Source organism: Myxine glutinosa, chromosome 13, assembly GCF_964187855.1.
Source record: "Myxine glutinosa chromosome 13, kmMyxGlut1.1, whole genome shotgun sequence".
Classification (NCBI taxonomy): domain Eukaryota; kingdom Metazoa; phylum Chordata; class Myxini; order Myxiniformes; family Myxinidae; genus Myxine; species Myxine glutinosa.
Genome location: NC_136273.1, coordinates 35,903,241 through 35,918,343, shown reverse-complemented (window position 1 = coordinate 35,918,343; position 15,103 = coordinate 35,903,241). Strand labels below are relative to the sequence as shown.

The 15,103-nt window shown below is 47.5% G+C and overlaps 2 protein-coding genes across 2 annotated transcripts in view; one reads left to right on the top strand and one right to left on the bottom strand.

The window, feature by feature from the left end:
• Nucleotides 1-15,103, top strand: part of LOC137438340 (adhesion G protein-coupled receptor F5-like) — a 152,720-nt gene that overhangs the window by 96,277 nt on the left and 41,340 nt on the right. The window contains exons 12-13 of the mRNA XM_078767001.1: nucleotides 331-533; nucleotides 3,905-4,084. Of these exons, the coding sequence (XP_078623127.1) occupies nucleotides 331-533; nucleotides 3,905-4,084 (383 nt within the window). The remainder of the gene's footprint in view (nucleotides 1-330; nucleotides 534-3,904; nucleotides 4,085-15,103) is intronic.
• On the bottom strand, nucleotides 11,146-12,332 carry LOC137438454 (uncharacterized). Its single transcript, XM_078766951.1, has 2 exons — nucleotides 11,516-12,332; nucleotides 11,146-11,395 (listed from the first exon to the last, which is right to left on the bottom strand). Exons 1-2 carry the CDS (start codon nucleotides 12,038-12,040, stop codon nucleotides 11,186-11,188), a joined length of 735 nt encoding a protein of 244 aa, XP_078623077.1. The 5' UTR covers nucleotides 12,041-12,332; the 3' UTR covers nucleotides 11,146-11,185.

The window sequence follows — 15,103 nt, the reverse complement described above, 5'->3', positions numbered from 1 at the left end:
GATACCGTATACATCCATACATATACCATTCTCAAATACACCTCAGAGCCCTGACTATAATTCAAAAGCATACTATATTGTGTCTTATTAGTTATTATACATGCAAGTACGTATACTGACAGAAGAAGCTGAAATTATAATGGGCAGAGTCTATGTTTTCACGATACAGCTATCTGTCAATCAGCTCCTGGACAGGTTTGAGGGTTGTGGACTAATGGCCGAAACCCGAATCCTATACAGCTTCCTCCTGATGACTCCAATGTAGTGTTTGGTCTTACCTTTGATTATTTGTCTGAAAATGACTGTTCTCACTGCTGTGCGTTTTTGCAGAAGTGGACAGGGCTTGTGAAAATACATCAAGGGGTGGATTCATATGGCCAGAAACCAAAGCTGGTAGCTCAGCCTCCCAACCGTGTCCCACTGACATGGAAGGGGACGTCTCTCAGTGGTGCGACACGAAAGGAGATTGGTCCAAAGAAATAATTGAACACTGTACCAGAAAAGAGTTTCTGGATTTACTGGAGAACGTGAATGTGAGAACTTTTTAGATTTTTGCATTTTCAACACGTTACTATATTAAACTAAAGAGTTCATAAAACACGCACGACACCCCACGCAGCGTTTAAGTATATACTTACATTTTCATAAAGTAGTGATTTCAATTACCTTTTCCTCCATCATGCTTTTGGTGCAGTCAGTCTTTAATATTCCGAACATGAAATGCAGAAAAAGAAACCCGGTTTGCAGTGTGTGGGCACAAAGCCATTAGCCCTTTCACGTACCCACACTCATTCTCCCTTGACTCCCTCCCCACCAACTTCTACAGTTGTGGCCAAAAATATTGGCACCCTTGCACTTTTTTCAAATAACGCACAATTTTCTCTAAAAAATAAGTTGAAATTGACAAAAGTATTTGGTCTCCACAATTCTTTATTTCACTGTTAATATTACAGAACCCTTGTTTTTGATTCAGAACTTAATATGTCCTTTTAAATCAGAAAATAAAAGGAAATGGCATTGACAAAATTATTGACACCCTCGACTTAATATTTGGTAGCACAACCCTTGGACAAAATAACTGCAGTCAAGTGCTCCCTATAGCCATGAATGAGCTTCCTCCACCTCTCTACTGGCAGTTTGGCCCACTCTTCTTGTGCAAACTGCTCCAGTTCTTCCAGATTTGAATGGTGCCTTCTCCCAACTTCTGTTTTCCGATCCCCCCACAGGTGTTCAAAGGGATTTAGATCTGGACTCAATGCTGGCCACTTCAGAACAGTCCAGCTTTATGTCGAACCATTCCTGGGTGCCTTTTGAAGTGTATTTGGGTCATTCCTGCTGCAAGACCCATGACATTTGACAGAGACACAGCTTTCTGACACCACGTTGACAATTGCGCTCCAGAATGCCTTGGTAATCTCATGATTTCATGATGCCATGCACACATTCAAGACACCCAATGTGAGGTGCAGCACAGCAACACCAAAACATCACTGAATCTCCTCCATGTTTGACTGTAGGGAAGGTATTCTTTTCTTTGAAGGCTTAATTTTGTTTTCTGTAAACATAGAGCTAATGTGCTTTTCAAAAAAGCTCTAATTTGGTCTCATCTGTCGACAGGACAATCTCCCAGAAGGATTTTGGCTTGTTCAAGTGTATTTTGGCACACTCCAGTCAGGCTTTTTCAGCAGTGGGGTCCTCTTGGGTCTCCTACCATAGAACCCCCTTTCATTGAGTTGGCGATGGATGGTGCGAGTTAAAACTGTTGTACCTTGTGTCTGAAGGTCAGCTTGAATCTGTTGCGCAGTTGATCAAGGTACTTTCTCCAACATTCGAACAATCCTTCGCTGCAATCTTCAATCAAGAATTCTCTTGCGGCCACGTCCAGGGAGGTTGGCTACAGTGCCATGGGCCTTAAACTTCCTGATAACATTGCGTGCGGTAGACACAAGAACATCAAGGTCTCTGGAGATGGACTTGTAGCCTTGAGATTGTCCATGCTTGGCTACAATCTTGTCTGACCTCCTCAGAGAATTCTCTGGTTTTCTTTTTTTCTCTCTCCATGCTCATTGTGGTACACACGGTGACACAAAACAGCAGAATGACTCCGTTTCTCTGTTCAAACTGGTTGAATGAGTGATTTTTATATTGCAGGCCCCTGCGCACGCAGTTTTCACCATAGGCGAGTTCAATTGTAAAGTGAAGGAGAATCACCTGTTTGAAATCTAATTATTTCTAATAACTTCTAAAGGGTGCCAATAATATTGTCCAGGCCATTTTAAGATTTCTGTGTGGAATAAGCTAAGATTTAGTAATTTTTTTCAGCTTTTTTTTTGTTTTGTTCCATTGCAAAGCGAAGAAATACATATGTGGATCCAAAATATTTTTTATTTTCAACAATTTTTTGGAAAAAATGGTGCATTATTTGAAAAGAGTGCAAGGGTGCCAATATTTTTGGCCACGACTGTATATGTTATTCACAGGATTAGGATGGAGTGTGAACAATGATAGTTTTTCATGCCTTCTGATCTGTTTGTGATTTGGAAAGGAGTCATAATGAGGCACAATTCCAACACTACTTTGTACTCATGAGTACACCGCTTGAACTCAGGCATCAATCCACCACTGTACTAATCAGACATTCGGTAGGCCCACCAATGACACGTTAAAAATAATATCATGAAGGATTAAGCATTATGTTACCATAGCTTCCACCTCTTCTTGAATGTCATAACATATTTTTGGTGTCGATGTACAAAAGGAAAGGCCCATGGGTCAAAAAAGTTTTTGGAAATTAATTGGATATCTCTGCTAAGAACACTTATCAAATAACTTTTTTCAACATAAATAATGTCTAATGATAAAAGTTGAAAAAAAGTCATAAAAATGGGAAGAAAAGGGCATCATCTTTCAGAGCAAAGCTGAACTTCACGTTCAATGTGGGCTTCAGCACATTTGCCAAGACAACACCTGATGAGTACTAGTTTCAGTATGAATTCACACATGCAGTAAAAGTTAATTTCCTCCTGGAAAAAGTGCCATTTGAGCTACTTGGAACACAAAAATCCAAACAGGTCCGTTCTGAGAATGAATGCAAAACTGCGAAAACAAGCAGATCAATGTTGCAAAAATCTGCTGCAAAGGCACTACAACGATATTCAATAGCAATTATTAATGAAACGGTGGAGAGTTTACATCATTCCTCATTTCAAGTCAGTATTTATCAGATGCCTCATTAACCACAGCTGCCCACCTCCATTTCCTTTTTAGAATCAAAGTTAAATTGATGAGATTAGGTGATGTGTTCCTTGTACAACAAGAGCATTCTTGAGGGGACATCAATGTTAATTTGGTCGTACTCAGTAAAGATGGTCTTCCTTTTACTTGTTGTTTCAAGCCATTGCAAATCACGAAACGCCACATTTTATCGACAAAAAGAAAGATCAAAACTCTACCGTGATTTTTTTATAAGAATAAATTTAAAAATGCACTTAATCTACACTGAGTGTGAACTTGCAGAGTTAGCCGGCGTTGCCCAGAAAATAGTCAGTCACGTGTGTGTAGTGGGCTTTTTATAGTCAGAAGAAGCCACGCCCCTTGGGCACGCCCCGAGTCGAAATCTGATGCGCCCATGTTTTTTGTCGTGAAAAGTTACAACCCATGGGACCCCCTCTTCAAGTCACTTCCTTAGGCTGTCCACGAGGCACAACCGAACAAACAGACGTTCACAAATAGGATTATATAGATCGAAGAAGATAAATGAAAGCCATGTAGTGCACCTGAATTTCATTTTGTGAAGTGCGTACATTTGCGGACAGGAATTATTCTTCGGATTTTGTGCATGGTGGTGTGATTACATCTGCGTTTCCTTTCCTGAAATTGTATGTTTATGCACTTTGTGGTTCAGTTGCTGAAGGACGGTATTGGAGATGTTGAGGAGAAAGTTCCTGAATTATTTTCAAAAATGAAAAACCTGACAGCCAGCAATCTATACATTGGGGACCTCGAAACATCCAGCGAAACCTTGAACATCATAACCGACATTTCCAAACAAAAAGGCATTACGATTTCCAACGAGACAATGAAGGTGATAATAATTACAATTGGAGATTCTGATCAGTGGAAACGTTTTTGTGTCTGAATACGTGTTATTTCATGGCTATTGGAACTGTCTTTTCCCTCCAGCCACGTGTAATTGTAGAATCTTGACCACATCACCCCCGTCCTTTACAAGCTTCACTGGCTCCCCATCCCCCAGAGAATCCAGTACAAAATCCTCCTCTTGACATACAAAGCCCTCCATAACCTGGCCCCATCCTACCTGGCTGACCTCCTCTCCAGACACACTCCCACCCGCAACCTCCGCTCTGCTGGTACCAACCTCCTGACCCCCTCCATCCGGACCAAATTCAGATCCTGGGGGGACAGGGCCTTCTCCATCGCTGCTCCCACCCTCTGGAACTCACTACCTCACACCATCAGAGACTCCTCCTCACTCACCACATTCAAAACATCACTAAAGACCCACCTGTTCAACGCTGCATTCAACATTCAACCCACAGCATTTAACCCCTGACTATCTCTTCTCCTTCTCCCTCCTTTTGCTTTAAATATTTCCCTATTGATTCTTGTCTTTTTGCAATTGTTGTTTTCATGTATTGTTATGCATTATGTTTGCCACTCTGTCAAAGCGCCTTTGGGCTTCTGGAAAAGCGCTATACAAAATAAATGAATTATTATTATTATTATTATTATATTATAATGATAAAAACATATTTACTATTTGTCAGCCCAAAGACATATCGTCTGTCTCCCTTTGCTTACAGCTTGTCTCACATGCTGGGATTTATAACTTTCGTTGAAATTCTGTTTACTACTTCAGATAATGTTGCAGGGCTGGCGGGATAGCCGTGAGGTATACACACACACCTCAAAACTTTAAATCTCGACCCAGCAATAAATTGACCATGTTGGTGCTTCACATGCAGCACGACACATCAATGTGTGTGTTGTCCCAAGGATGAATGTTAAGCTGGGTGTCCCAACTGCTAGCATCAGTTGGCAAATGCTAAAGATCCCATGGTGTCCTTTGCAAAAATTCCAAATTTCAGCCACCTTCAGTGGAATGTCAGGCCTAGCCAGCCTGTTCATGAAAGACTCAACGGAAAAAACATTCCCCAGCTCACCCACATAAAGGTGGGAATAATTGGGACTGGTAAATAGTCTAGTTGGTAGAGGGGGTTAGCGTGCACCCCTGGAAATCAATTTCTAGTGGGCGTTTTTATATTGGAAAAATGTGTAGAAAACGATTTGCTATGTTAAAAAGTTGTCCGGATGTCCCACGTGCCATATTTATGCAAATTAAGCTGCCATTATGGATAAATCTGTTATTCACCATATCTCCGCCAATATTACAGATAACTGAAAAAACAAGGTGTTGTAGAAATCGATGAAGTCCACAACTTTGTCCCATAGGTAGATTTAATAACAATCAGATCTCTGGCAACATCCTGTAGAATACAATCATGCAATATATATCAGGATCACGGCATCATATAGGAAGGATTGATAATATTAGTCAATGCAAGCAAGCCTAGAGTATCTGCATGTATGTACCATCCGAGTCTACATGTCATAGAATAAATGTCGCAGGAGTGGCCCGGAGCCGCGGACGTCCGAGGTCTTATAGACGCCTCTCAGTGGTTTAAGTGAGCATCACACCTGGGTTCAACTTTGATACATTTTCACTACATTCTCCCCGCCGTTAGAACTACACTGCCGCGAGGCAGGAATCAAGCATGCGACAGCATTATTAGATTAGTGATGTCAGTCCTTGTCAGTCGGTCCATCCGTAGCGATCAGGGCGGCTAATTGCCCTGCCAGCACGGGTCCGGAAACTACCGGTTACGACATCCCCAAGCCCGGAGTCCCCTGCATCGGAGTAGCCGCTAGAGGCAGGCGTCGGAGGGGGCACCACAGTGCCTTCAGGCAGGGGTGTATCTAGCGACGGGAGGGATGGCAGATGCTCCATAGGCGGAGCATCAGGAGAGTCCATAGACTCGTAAATCAGTTCGTCGATGTCCCCGTAAGGGTCGGTGACCCCACAAGGGGTGAGATGGCGTACGAAGACAGTAGACTGGCGTCCATCTGCCAACATCACGCGAGCATGCTCGGGATTAGCCTGGAGTACCTGCACCTTATCCACTAGGGAATCGTACTTGCTCGTGCGAACTGCGCGTTGGAGGTAGGCCGGCCCCGGCTCAGCGAGCCAACTAGGTAAAGATCGGATACTACCCGAGCTCCTTGGGTGGTGGAACAGCCGTTCGTGAGGAGTCTGGTTGGTGGCCATACATAGTAAAGCCCTGATCGAGTTCAGCGCCGCAGGTAGTGACCAAGCCCATTTATCTCGGCCCCGGCCGAGGGTCCTGAGGCTTAGCGTGACGGCCCTCCAGATAATCCCATTGAAGCGTTCGATCTGCCCATTTGCCTGTGCTCTGTACGGGGTGGTATAGCTAGAAGCGACATTATTCTGGAGCAAGAAGCTCCTCACTTCCTGGGACAGGAACACCGCACCCCGATCTGGATGCTCGTAGGCCGGATACCCAAACATAGAAAACAAGTTCTGCAGGCACCGTATAACTGTGGCGGCCGTCATATCTGCGCATGTGAAAGCAAAAGGGAATCGTGAGTACTCATCAACGATAGTGAGCAGATAATGAGAGTTACTCGACACCGGCAGCGGCCCTTTGAAATCCATCGCCAATTGCTCCCACGGTCTAGTAGCCCTGACCAGCGTCCCCATGGGAGGGTTGGAAAACCGCGGTTTGAGTTCCGCACATACAGCGCAGTCGCGACAGACCCGGCGAACGTCCTCAACCGAGTATGGCAGATTACGAATACGCACAAAATGAGCGAAACGCGCCACCCCAGGATGACACATAGTGTCGTGCAAAGCACGCAGACCCTCCAAAGATATGAGACCCGCACACGTAGCCGGCCTCAATAAGGCGTCGGCGACCAGGTTATCCCTCCCCGGGTGATATTTGATGGTGTAGCAGAAGTCGGCGAGTTTGATACGCCAGCGAGTGATCTTCTCATTCTTAATGCGTTGAGCATGTAAGGTGTCGTACATAAACGCAACGCTCTGTTGGTCCGTGATGATTTGGAAGCATCGTCCGAGCAAGTACGGACGCCATCACCGAATCGACTCGACGATCGCGTACGCTTCCTTTTCGACAGACAAATGCCTCCACTCTGCGGAGGTGAGAGTCCGCGAAAAGAAAGCCACAGGGCGCCCCCCCTGGGAGAGAGTCGCCGCTATCGCATGATACGAGACATCACTTTCCAAGACGAAAGATTTGCGCTCGTCGATCGTCGCCACAGCGGCGCCAGCGATGTCGGACTTAAGGACCCGAAAGGCAGCCATGGCGGCAGGGCTCATGGGGAACGCTTCGCAGGCCACAAGTGGGCGGAGTTTCGTGGAGAAATTTTGCACCCACTTAGAATAATGGGCGAACAGCCCGAGAGCACGCTTCAGCGAAGCTTGATCGCAGGGCGGGGCCATATCGAGCAAGGGTCACAGACGCTCCTTATCTGGAGCAACAGGGCCGTGGGTCACGGTGTACCCCAGAAGATCTATCATGCGCATGGAGTAACGACACTTAGCCTCATTCATGGTTAGGCGATACCTCTGCGTGACCTCAAGGAAGCGCTTCAGATTGGCATCATGATGCCCCTGGTCATGCCCGCAAACCGTAAGATTGTCCAGATATACAAAGACATCGGTCAAGTTCTCCTTAGTGATGAGGTCGTCCATAGCCCTCTGAAAACAAGAACCCCGTTCGTCACCCCAAAAGGTAGTCGGGTGAACTGGTATAACCTTTGACCCGATTCAAAGGCGGTATAGATGCGGTCAGCCCCGGAGATGGGGATCTGATGACAGGCACTACGCAGATCGAGAGTGCTATAGACCGAGTACTGGGCCACCTGTCGAACCAGGGCGTCCATCCCCAGAAGGGGGTGGGCGTCTAGCTGTATAAATCGATTAATCGTCTGCGAATAGTCGATTACCATGCGTTTGCGATGCGCTTCACTTCGTACCACTAAGACCTGGGCCCGCCACGGCGACCGGCTAGGTTCTATGATACCTTCCTTTAAGAGCTGGGCTGTTTCTTCCGCAATGAATTGCACGTCAGCTCGTGAGTAGCGTCGCCATTTTACCGCTACAGGTGTGCAGTCCGTGGTCATATTGGGGAACAGCGACAGAGGCTCAATTTCCATCCCTGCGAGTGCACACGCAGCAAGCATATCAGTACCACCAAATTCCATTTCCAAACGTCCATGTCGCTTAAGAAAATCATGTCCTCACAAGATATCAGCACATAATGCAGGTAAGACCATGAGATGTACATCTGGAAATATTCGTCCCTTTATCACAAGCTTCAATCGACATTCCCCTTTTGTGCTGAGCCTAAGCCCTTGGGAGGCTATAAAGATCCAACGTCTTGTCCCAAGGATCGGCCATCCATGTTTTTGCACCAGTCGATGATCGACATAACTATCTGTGGACCCTGTATCAATTAAAGCCCGAGCAAAAATTCCCTTGATCATAAGTGGGATAATGGCCTGAGCCAGGCCAGGCGGTCCGGCTGGAGTCGAGCCATCCGAGCGAGACGTTCGCGCCTCGCATGTAGATCCCACGCCAGCTCCAGTTCTCCGTTTGTTCGAGCAGCCTCCGGATGGCACTAGAGTCACGCGCGGAGTCTCAAAGCCATCATGAGACGTTCGGATACCGGCCAAGGACGGTCGCTCCGCGTTCGGTCGTGTTTGCTCTATTTGTTTTGGCAGCCCGATGAATCCCACCAAGGTCGAGCGCGCAGCCAGGGTGCGCCACTCATCAAAGTCGGGTGAGGCGCTCCGCTCTGTGCTCGGCCCTTTGGCCCGGCGATAAGCACATTCATCGTCGCGCGCGTTCGTTTGCCCCGCGCGTGCTTTTCGGCAAACTTTTGCAAAGTGCCCTTTTGTCGAACACAAATGACATATCGCTTCCCGAGCCGGGCACGCCGACCTGGGATGTTGTCGATTCCCGCAGAAGTAACACGTAGCGTTTCGTCCGGGCTTTGGTCCTGCAGCCGCGGCTGCCGCCAAGCCGGAATCCGGGTCCTCCTCGGGAGAGGCCAGGGGTTCCGGCAGTGATGTCGAGTCGGCTTCCGCGTCCTCGGCGGTAGCTCTCTCCGGTCGGGCCTGACGAGAAGTCCCCGCAGTGACGCGCGTGTGGTCGTACGCGTCAGATTGTTCCCGAGCCTGCGTGTAGACGTGAGCCAGCCGTAAAGCTTCCGTGAACGTCAAGTCCTCAACTTCAAGAAGCCTTTGTCTAACGGTTGAAGAGCTGATTCCTGAGACAAAAGAATCGCGCACAAGATCATCTTGTACCTGCTCGTGTGTGCGTACCTCTGGAGCACTTTCAGCAAGCAGACGTCGCAGCTCTTGTGCGAAATGATCCAGCGTCTCAGTGGGCTGTTGACTCCGCTTTGCGAGCAGATGCCGGGAATAAACCACACTTCGCTTCTTAATGTAAATTCGTTTTAGCTCTGTCACAGCGGCATTGAATGTAGTACACCGTTCAATTCCCCTGTAGACGCTATGGTGTACTTTAGTCTGAAGTACTTCTAATTTCGTTTCATCAGTGACAGCGGCGTCCTGGGCTTTGAACTGATTGTCCAGCGACTTTAGCCAATGCGTCAGCTCCGAGCCAGAATCCTCTGCTTGTGGGTCGGCTGCAAATTGCGGCACCTGGATCATCCGGTGTCCCGCCATGTCGTTCGCCTCTTGTCCTCGAGTGGACGGCGAGACTGATTGTTATTAATTGTTGTAGAAATCAATCAAGTCCACAACTTTGTCCCATAGGTAGGTTTAATAACAATCAGATCTCTGGCAACATCCTGTAGAATACAATCATGCAATATATATCAGGATCACGGCATCATATAGGAAGGATCGATAATATTAGTCAATGCAAGCAAGCCTAGAGTATCTGCATGTACGTACCATCCGAGTCTACATGTCATCGAGTAAATGTCGCAGGAGTGGCCCGGAGCCGCGGACGTCCGAGGTCTTATAGACGCCTCTCAGTGGTTTAAGTGAGCATCACACCTGGGTTCAACTTTGATACATTTTCACTACACAAGGTGTCTAGAAAAATGATCTTTGACCCTATTTTGAGGGTCAAAGATCATTATAAAACTAGTCTTGAAGTGGCCACATGTGTCCTTGGCATGTAAAATATGCTAATTAGTGCCGCCATTACCAAAAAATCTATTTTTTACCATATCGCCACCAATGTTACAGATAACTGAACAAATAAGGTGTCTAGACCTATGTTTTGAGGGTCAACGATCATTATTAGACCAATCCTGAAATGACCACATGTGTCCTTCGCATGTTAACATGGAAATTAAGAGTGCCAGAATTATCGAAAATTTGAATTGACGCTCTATCTCGACCGAAATTTCAGTGTTCTCCACTATCACATGCTTCACTCATCATCGCTTTCATCAAAACTGTCAAAGTCAAATTCGTCCTCTCCTCCCTCCTCCTCATCATCATCCTCTTCCTCTTCATGATCAATAGCATCCAGGAGATCAACCAGTGATGTTGGTAGCCCCGGGCCACATGACCACAACGGTTCCAACACTCCTTCGTCAGTCCTCATCCATCCCTGTCCCTGATCGTAGGGTTGAGGCTTTTCCAAAATGGGTACGTCAGCTCGGTTGTACAAGCAGACGCGGTGATTCACACGCTGGACATGTGGCTTCAAAGCGGACTGGCAGGGAGGAAGGCGAGCCAGGTCGACCTTAGACTTGGAAGGGAGTTTCTCGTTCTCGCCTACCATCTTGCGGAGCAGCTTGGCTCGGATAACATCCACTGAAGAATCACGACTTTGGCCGTACATCAGGCAGGTGAATTGTTCCAACTGCTTCAGTACCAGAGGGTTTACGATCCAGTTATTCCCGAGTTGCCGGAACGCCTTATGAAACCTGGGGTTCTTCTCTAGCTTTTTCAGGGGCCCCACCTTCCCTTTCCCTTTGTAGGCACTGGTGCAGTCCTTTCCGCTGAACACATAGTACCCAAGAAGCGTGGCACGGTAGTCTTCTCCCAGAGATTCCGCGAGCTCGGAGAGGTTGACTAGTTATCGATGTTTCCCTGATCCCATATCCAGGTACACAGTCAGCTTGATGGCATAAGTGTGGTGGAGAAGAATCTCGAAGATATCTGTGTCAGGGGTTCTGACCACAGCGTTCTTGCAACCAAGAGCAGCAGCGTGGTGGAGGTACAAAACTACTCTCGTATCAGTCTCTTCCTGGTTGCTGTAGATAGTGGGAAGCTCACGAACCTCGACCTGAAACACAAAGGGGCATTGAACCTGAAATTAGAGGTAGCAAATTGAAAGAGTGAAATCGGCCCGATGTATAAATGATATACTGTAATCATATTAATAAAAATCCTGGGTTCAACTTACCTCACCATTCATTGAAACAAACTGATGAGCTCTCCCCTCCACGATCAGCACTGCCATCTCAGTTCTCTCCAGCCTTGAAGCTGCCTGTTGACCACTCCATACCCGCAGCAGGAGCTGGCAGAGCTGCTTCTTAGTGTCATCATTTGCAAGGAACATCTTCAAGTCGTATGGCTTCCTGGTCGCTGGTCCAGCCAGAATGATCTTCTCCGAGCTGCCACACCTCAGTCTCTCCTGGGCTTTGATAGAACCCAGATGATAACTGTCAGTCGAGAACAAGAAGTGCTTCTTGGCCACCATCTGATCGAGTATCTGGAGGCATATCTCACCACAGGTCGGGGACAGGCTGGTAAGGACATGGAGCAGTGCCATGCCGCCCTGGATGAACAGGGCATCCTTGGGATATGGCAGCTCTTCCGGGGCGACATCTTCCATTAGGTAGTGCAGAATGTTGGCTTTGTTGGTCTTCGAGAAAAATCCATCTGGTGTCCCAAGGCTGGGAGGAACAGGTATCAGGCAGTACTTCATGAGTTCTTCCAAGTCTATTGGTTCATCTAGGCACTGCGACTTAACGAGGAGAAGGAATGCGAGGTTGCTTTGCTCCTGATACTGTATGACCTGGAATGACAATGGGTAACATGTTGATACAGAGGGTACAGGTTCATATTAAAAATACATCACTCGGGTATTGGAATTCCAGCTTACCTTTCCCTGTGAGGACATGAGGTTAACCTTCTTGTTGCAAGCCTCCATGGTCTTGAGTTTCTTCCTCTTGATGGGGTCGAAGAAGCTTTCTGGCTTTCCACTCTGTAGGCGTCCAATAAAGTCAGTTTTCGCAGCCTTGCCCACAGCTTCTGCTTGGAGCACGTCCTTCTCAACATCCATGGGGATGGGAGCACCGGAAGCCAGGGAGTAGAGCCTGTCCTTATCTGTGATTGTGAACGGATTTGTGAAGTTCCTGACAGCAGTGAGGACGCTTCCGAGAGTGTAAGCTCGTGCAAGAGCATCAATAACAGAGATATTCGAACTGTACACGAGCCAGAATGAAATGGCATCAAATTTGTCATGATCGACCTTCATGAAGGAGGCATGATCCTTGATTGTGTCATTCTGTAGGCGTTTCAGTAGTTTCTCAGAACGATAGTTCTCGTTCTCATACCCATTCCGTTTCAGTTCTTCAACATATAGCAAGCGCAAGGAAGATAGCCGTAGGACCTCATTCTGCTGGACGACATGAGTTTGAATGTGCTCCCGTACTGAGACGAGTGCCTTCTCATGGGCGGCTGACATGTGAGCGTGTTCAGTATACTTTGGTTCTTTTGCTCTGTTACTCCCGCGCTCATAGTTAGCGAATGATGTGCGGAAGGATCTCAAGCATGATGGATGGTGTTTGGCCTCAACAGCAAAGAGGTCTGTGCTTTTCACCAGTCGATGGAGTCGAAATAGACCCATTTTCTCGGCCCGTGATTCGATTTGCTCCCATGCATTTTCTTTGTTCTTCCAAGATGAGAAGTTTTCAGCTCGCTCAGTTTTGCGATCAACACCTTTGATCTCTACTTTCTCACAGAAAATGCACTCTGGTGGGAAGACGGAACCATCGGAATGTTTACGGGGGGAATGCAATAGCGAGGTTGATGCTTCTGGTTCGATCTCATCTCCCAGAAGATGCAGGTTGCCAGTAAAACGCTGATAACACTGACCGTGATACCCAGTACTTTCCAGGTCATCGGGGAGAGTTACGGGGATCTGGTCGCGCACACTGATTGCATACGATAGAGGGACTCATGTGACTGGCGGAGACGTCGGTCCCGGATCCTATGAAGGTGCTGTCGTTTTTCACTTGCAGGTTCTTTGATTTTACTCAGGGTTGTAAAAGGGCCATGATCAGACATGGATAGCACATGAAGCATGCATGTAGGTGGAGAGGCTGTTTTGTGGGTGCTTTGGGGGACTGCAGGATCAGCACTCCCGTCACGTTTTCGTTTGGGCATGATGGCTTATGTCCACTTCTACCACAACTGTTACTCTGGAATGAGAAAGAGTAGGCCTAGTCACCAATAATAAGACGACCATAATAATAAACATTTTAAAATAACACTATTTGTGAAATTACATGCATTTCCATCAATAACCCTCAAACACCCGATGTGTTTGATGGCGGCAATAATTTGCATATTTTACATGCCAAGGACACATGTGGTCACTTCAAGACTGGTCTTATAATGATCTTTGACCCTCAAAATATGGGTATAGACACCTTGTTTTTTCAGTTATCTGTAATATTGGCAGAGATATGGTGAATAACAGATTTATCCATAATGGCGGCTTAATTTGCATAAAAATGGCACGTCGGACACCCTGACAACTTTTTAACAGAGCAAATCGTTTTCTACACATTTTTTCCAATATAAAAATGTCCTTTAGAAATTGATTTCCAGGGGTGCATGCTAACCCCCTCTACCAACCCTACTAAAAGAAGTAGGAGGAATTGTTGTAGTAGTGGTACGAGTCGTAGTCATCTTACGAAAAACCACCAAATGTCCGTCCGTCTGTCTGTCTGTCCGTCCATTCAAAAGTACCGCAAAAACGGCTCAACCGATCGCAACAATATTTCGGGTGGGTAATCCTGTGATCTCCCAGAGTAAAATAGGGTTTATTGTTTTTCCAATTTCAGCTTTGGCCTCCAGCATTTCCACGTTTGGACTCCCGCATAACGTCATTTTCCCGGGTGCCGCACAAACGGCTGCATCGATCGCTGAACAGCTGCACCGATCAGCTGCACCGATCGGACTCGGTGACCTCGGACAAAGACATTTTATAAGGACAAGGGTTGAATCCCTGCTTGAGAGAATGCCAACCCCCTCCCCGCCATCACGGTCGTCTCTCCAACTCGCAATCCCACGAGATATGTGGAAAGGACGACCCAAAACCAAGTATCTTCTTTTCGATTCGTATATAAACATCATTAAAAGTAAATAATGACCTCGGCCAAAGTTCAAACGACGTGGGTTTAATCTCTATATGAGAGAATTCCACATAGCTATTTGGGCAGCGTATAAGCCAAAAGATCGCTGTCTCCATCGATCTTGCCAAGGCCGTAACACCTATCGGCTCAAAATCCTTTTAACTGTTGACTTTAGTTTTTACAATGAAGGAAACATTAACAACTAGCAGAGGTACCCGGCTTTGCACGGGAGTGGGAGGAGGAGGGGAGGGGGAAGAGGAGGGGAGGGGAACGGGGGGGAGGGGGGGAGGGGGAAGCGGGGGAGGAGGAGGGGAGGGGGAAGAGGAGGGGAGGGGAATGGGGGGGGAGGGGGGAAGGGGGGGAGGGGGGGAGGGGAGGGAAGGGGGGAGGGAAGGGTGCGGGGGTGCCCAGGGGAAGAAGGGCCCCTCCCCTCCCCCTCCCCCCCCGTTCCCCTCCCCCCCCTCCCCTCCCCCTTCCCCCTCCCCCCTCCCCCTTCCCCCTCCCCCTTCCCCCTCCCCCTCCCCCCTCCCATCCCCTTCCCCCTCGTTCCCCTCCCCTTCTCTTCCCCCTCCCCTCCTCCTCCCCCTTCACACCAGGGGGGTTGACTCAGCCTGTCATCCCACCGA

What these genes read in the sequence shown, in the direction of transcription:
- LOC137438454 (XM_078766951.1), bottom strand. Translation starts at nt 12,040, where the DNA reads ATGAAGTACTGCCTGATACCTGTTCCTCCCAGCCTTGGGACACCAGAT. An exon ending in TTGTTTCAATGAATGGTGAG is followed by an intron (nt 11,396 to 11,515) that starts GTAAGTTGAACC and finishes TTTGTGTTTCAG; the next exon opens with GTCGAGGTTCGTGAGCTTCC.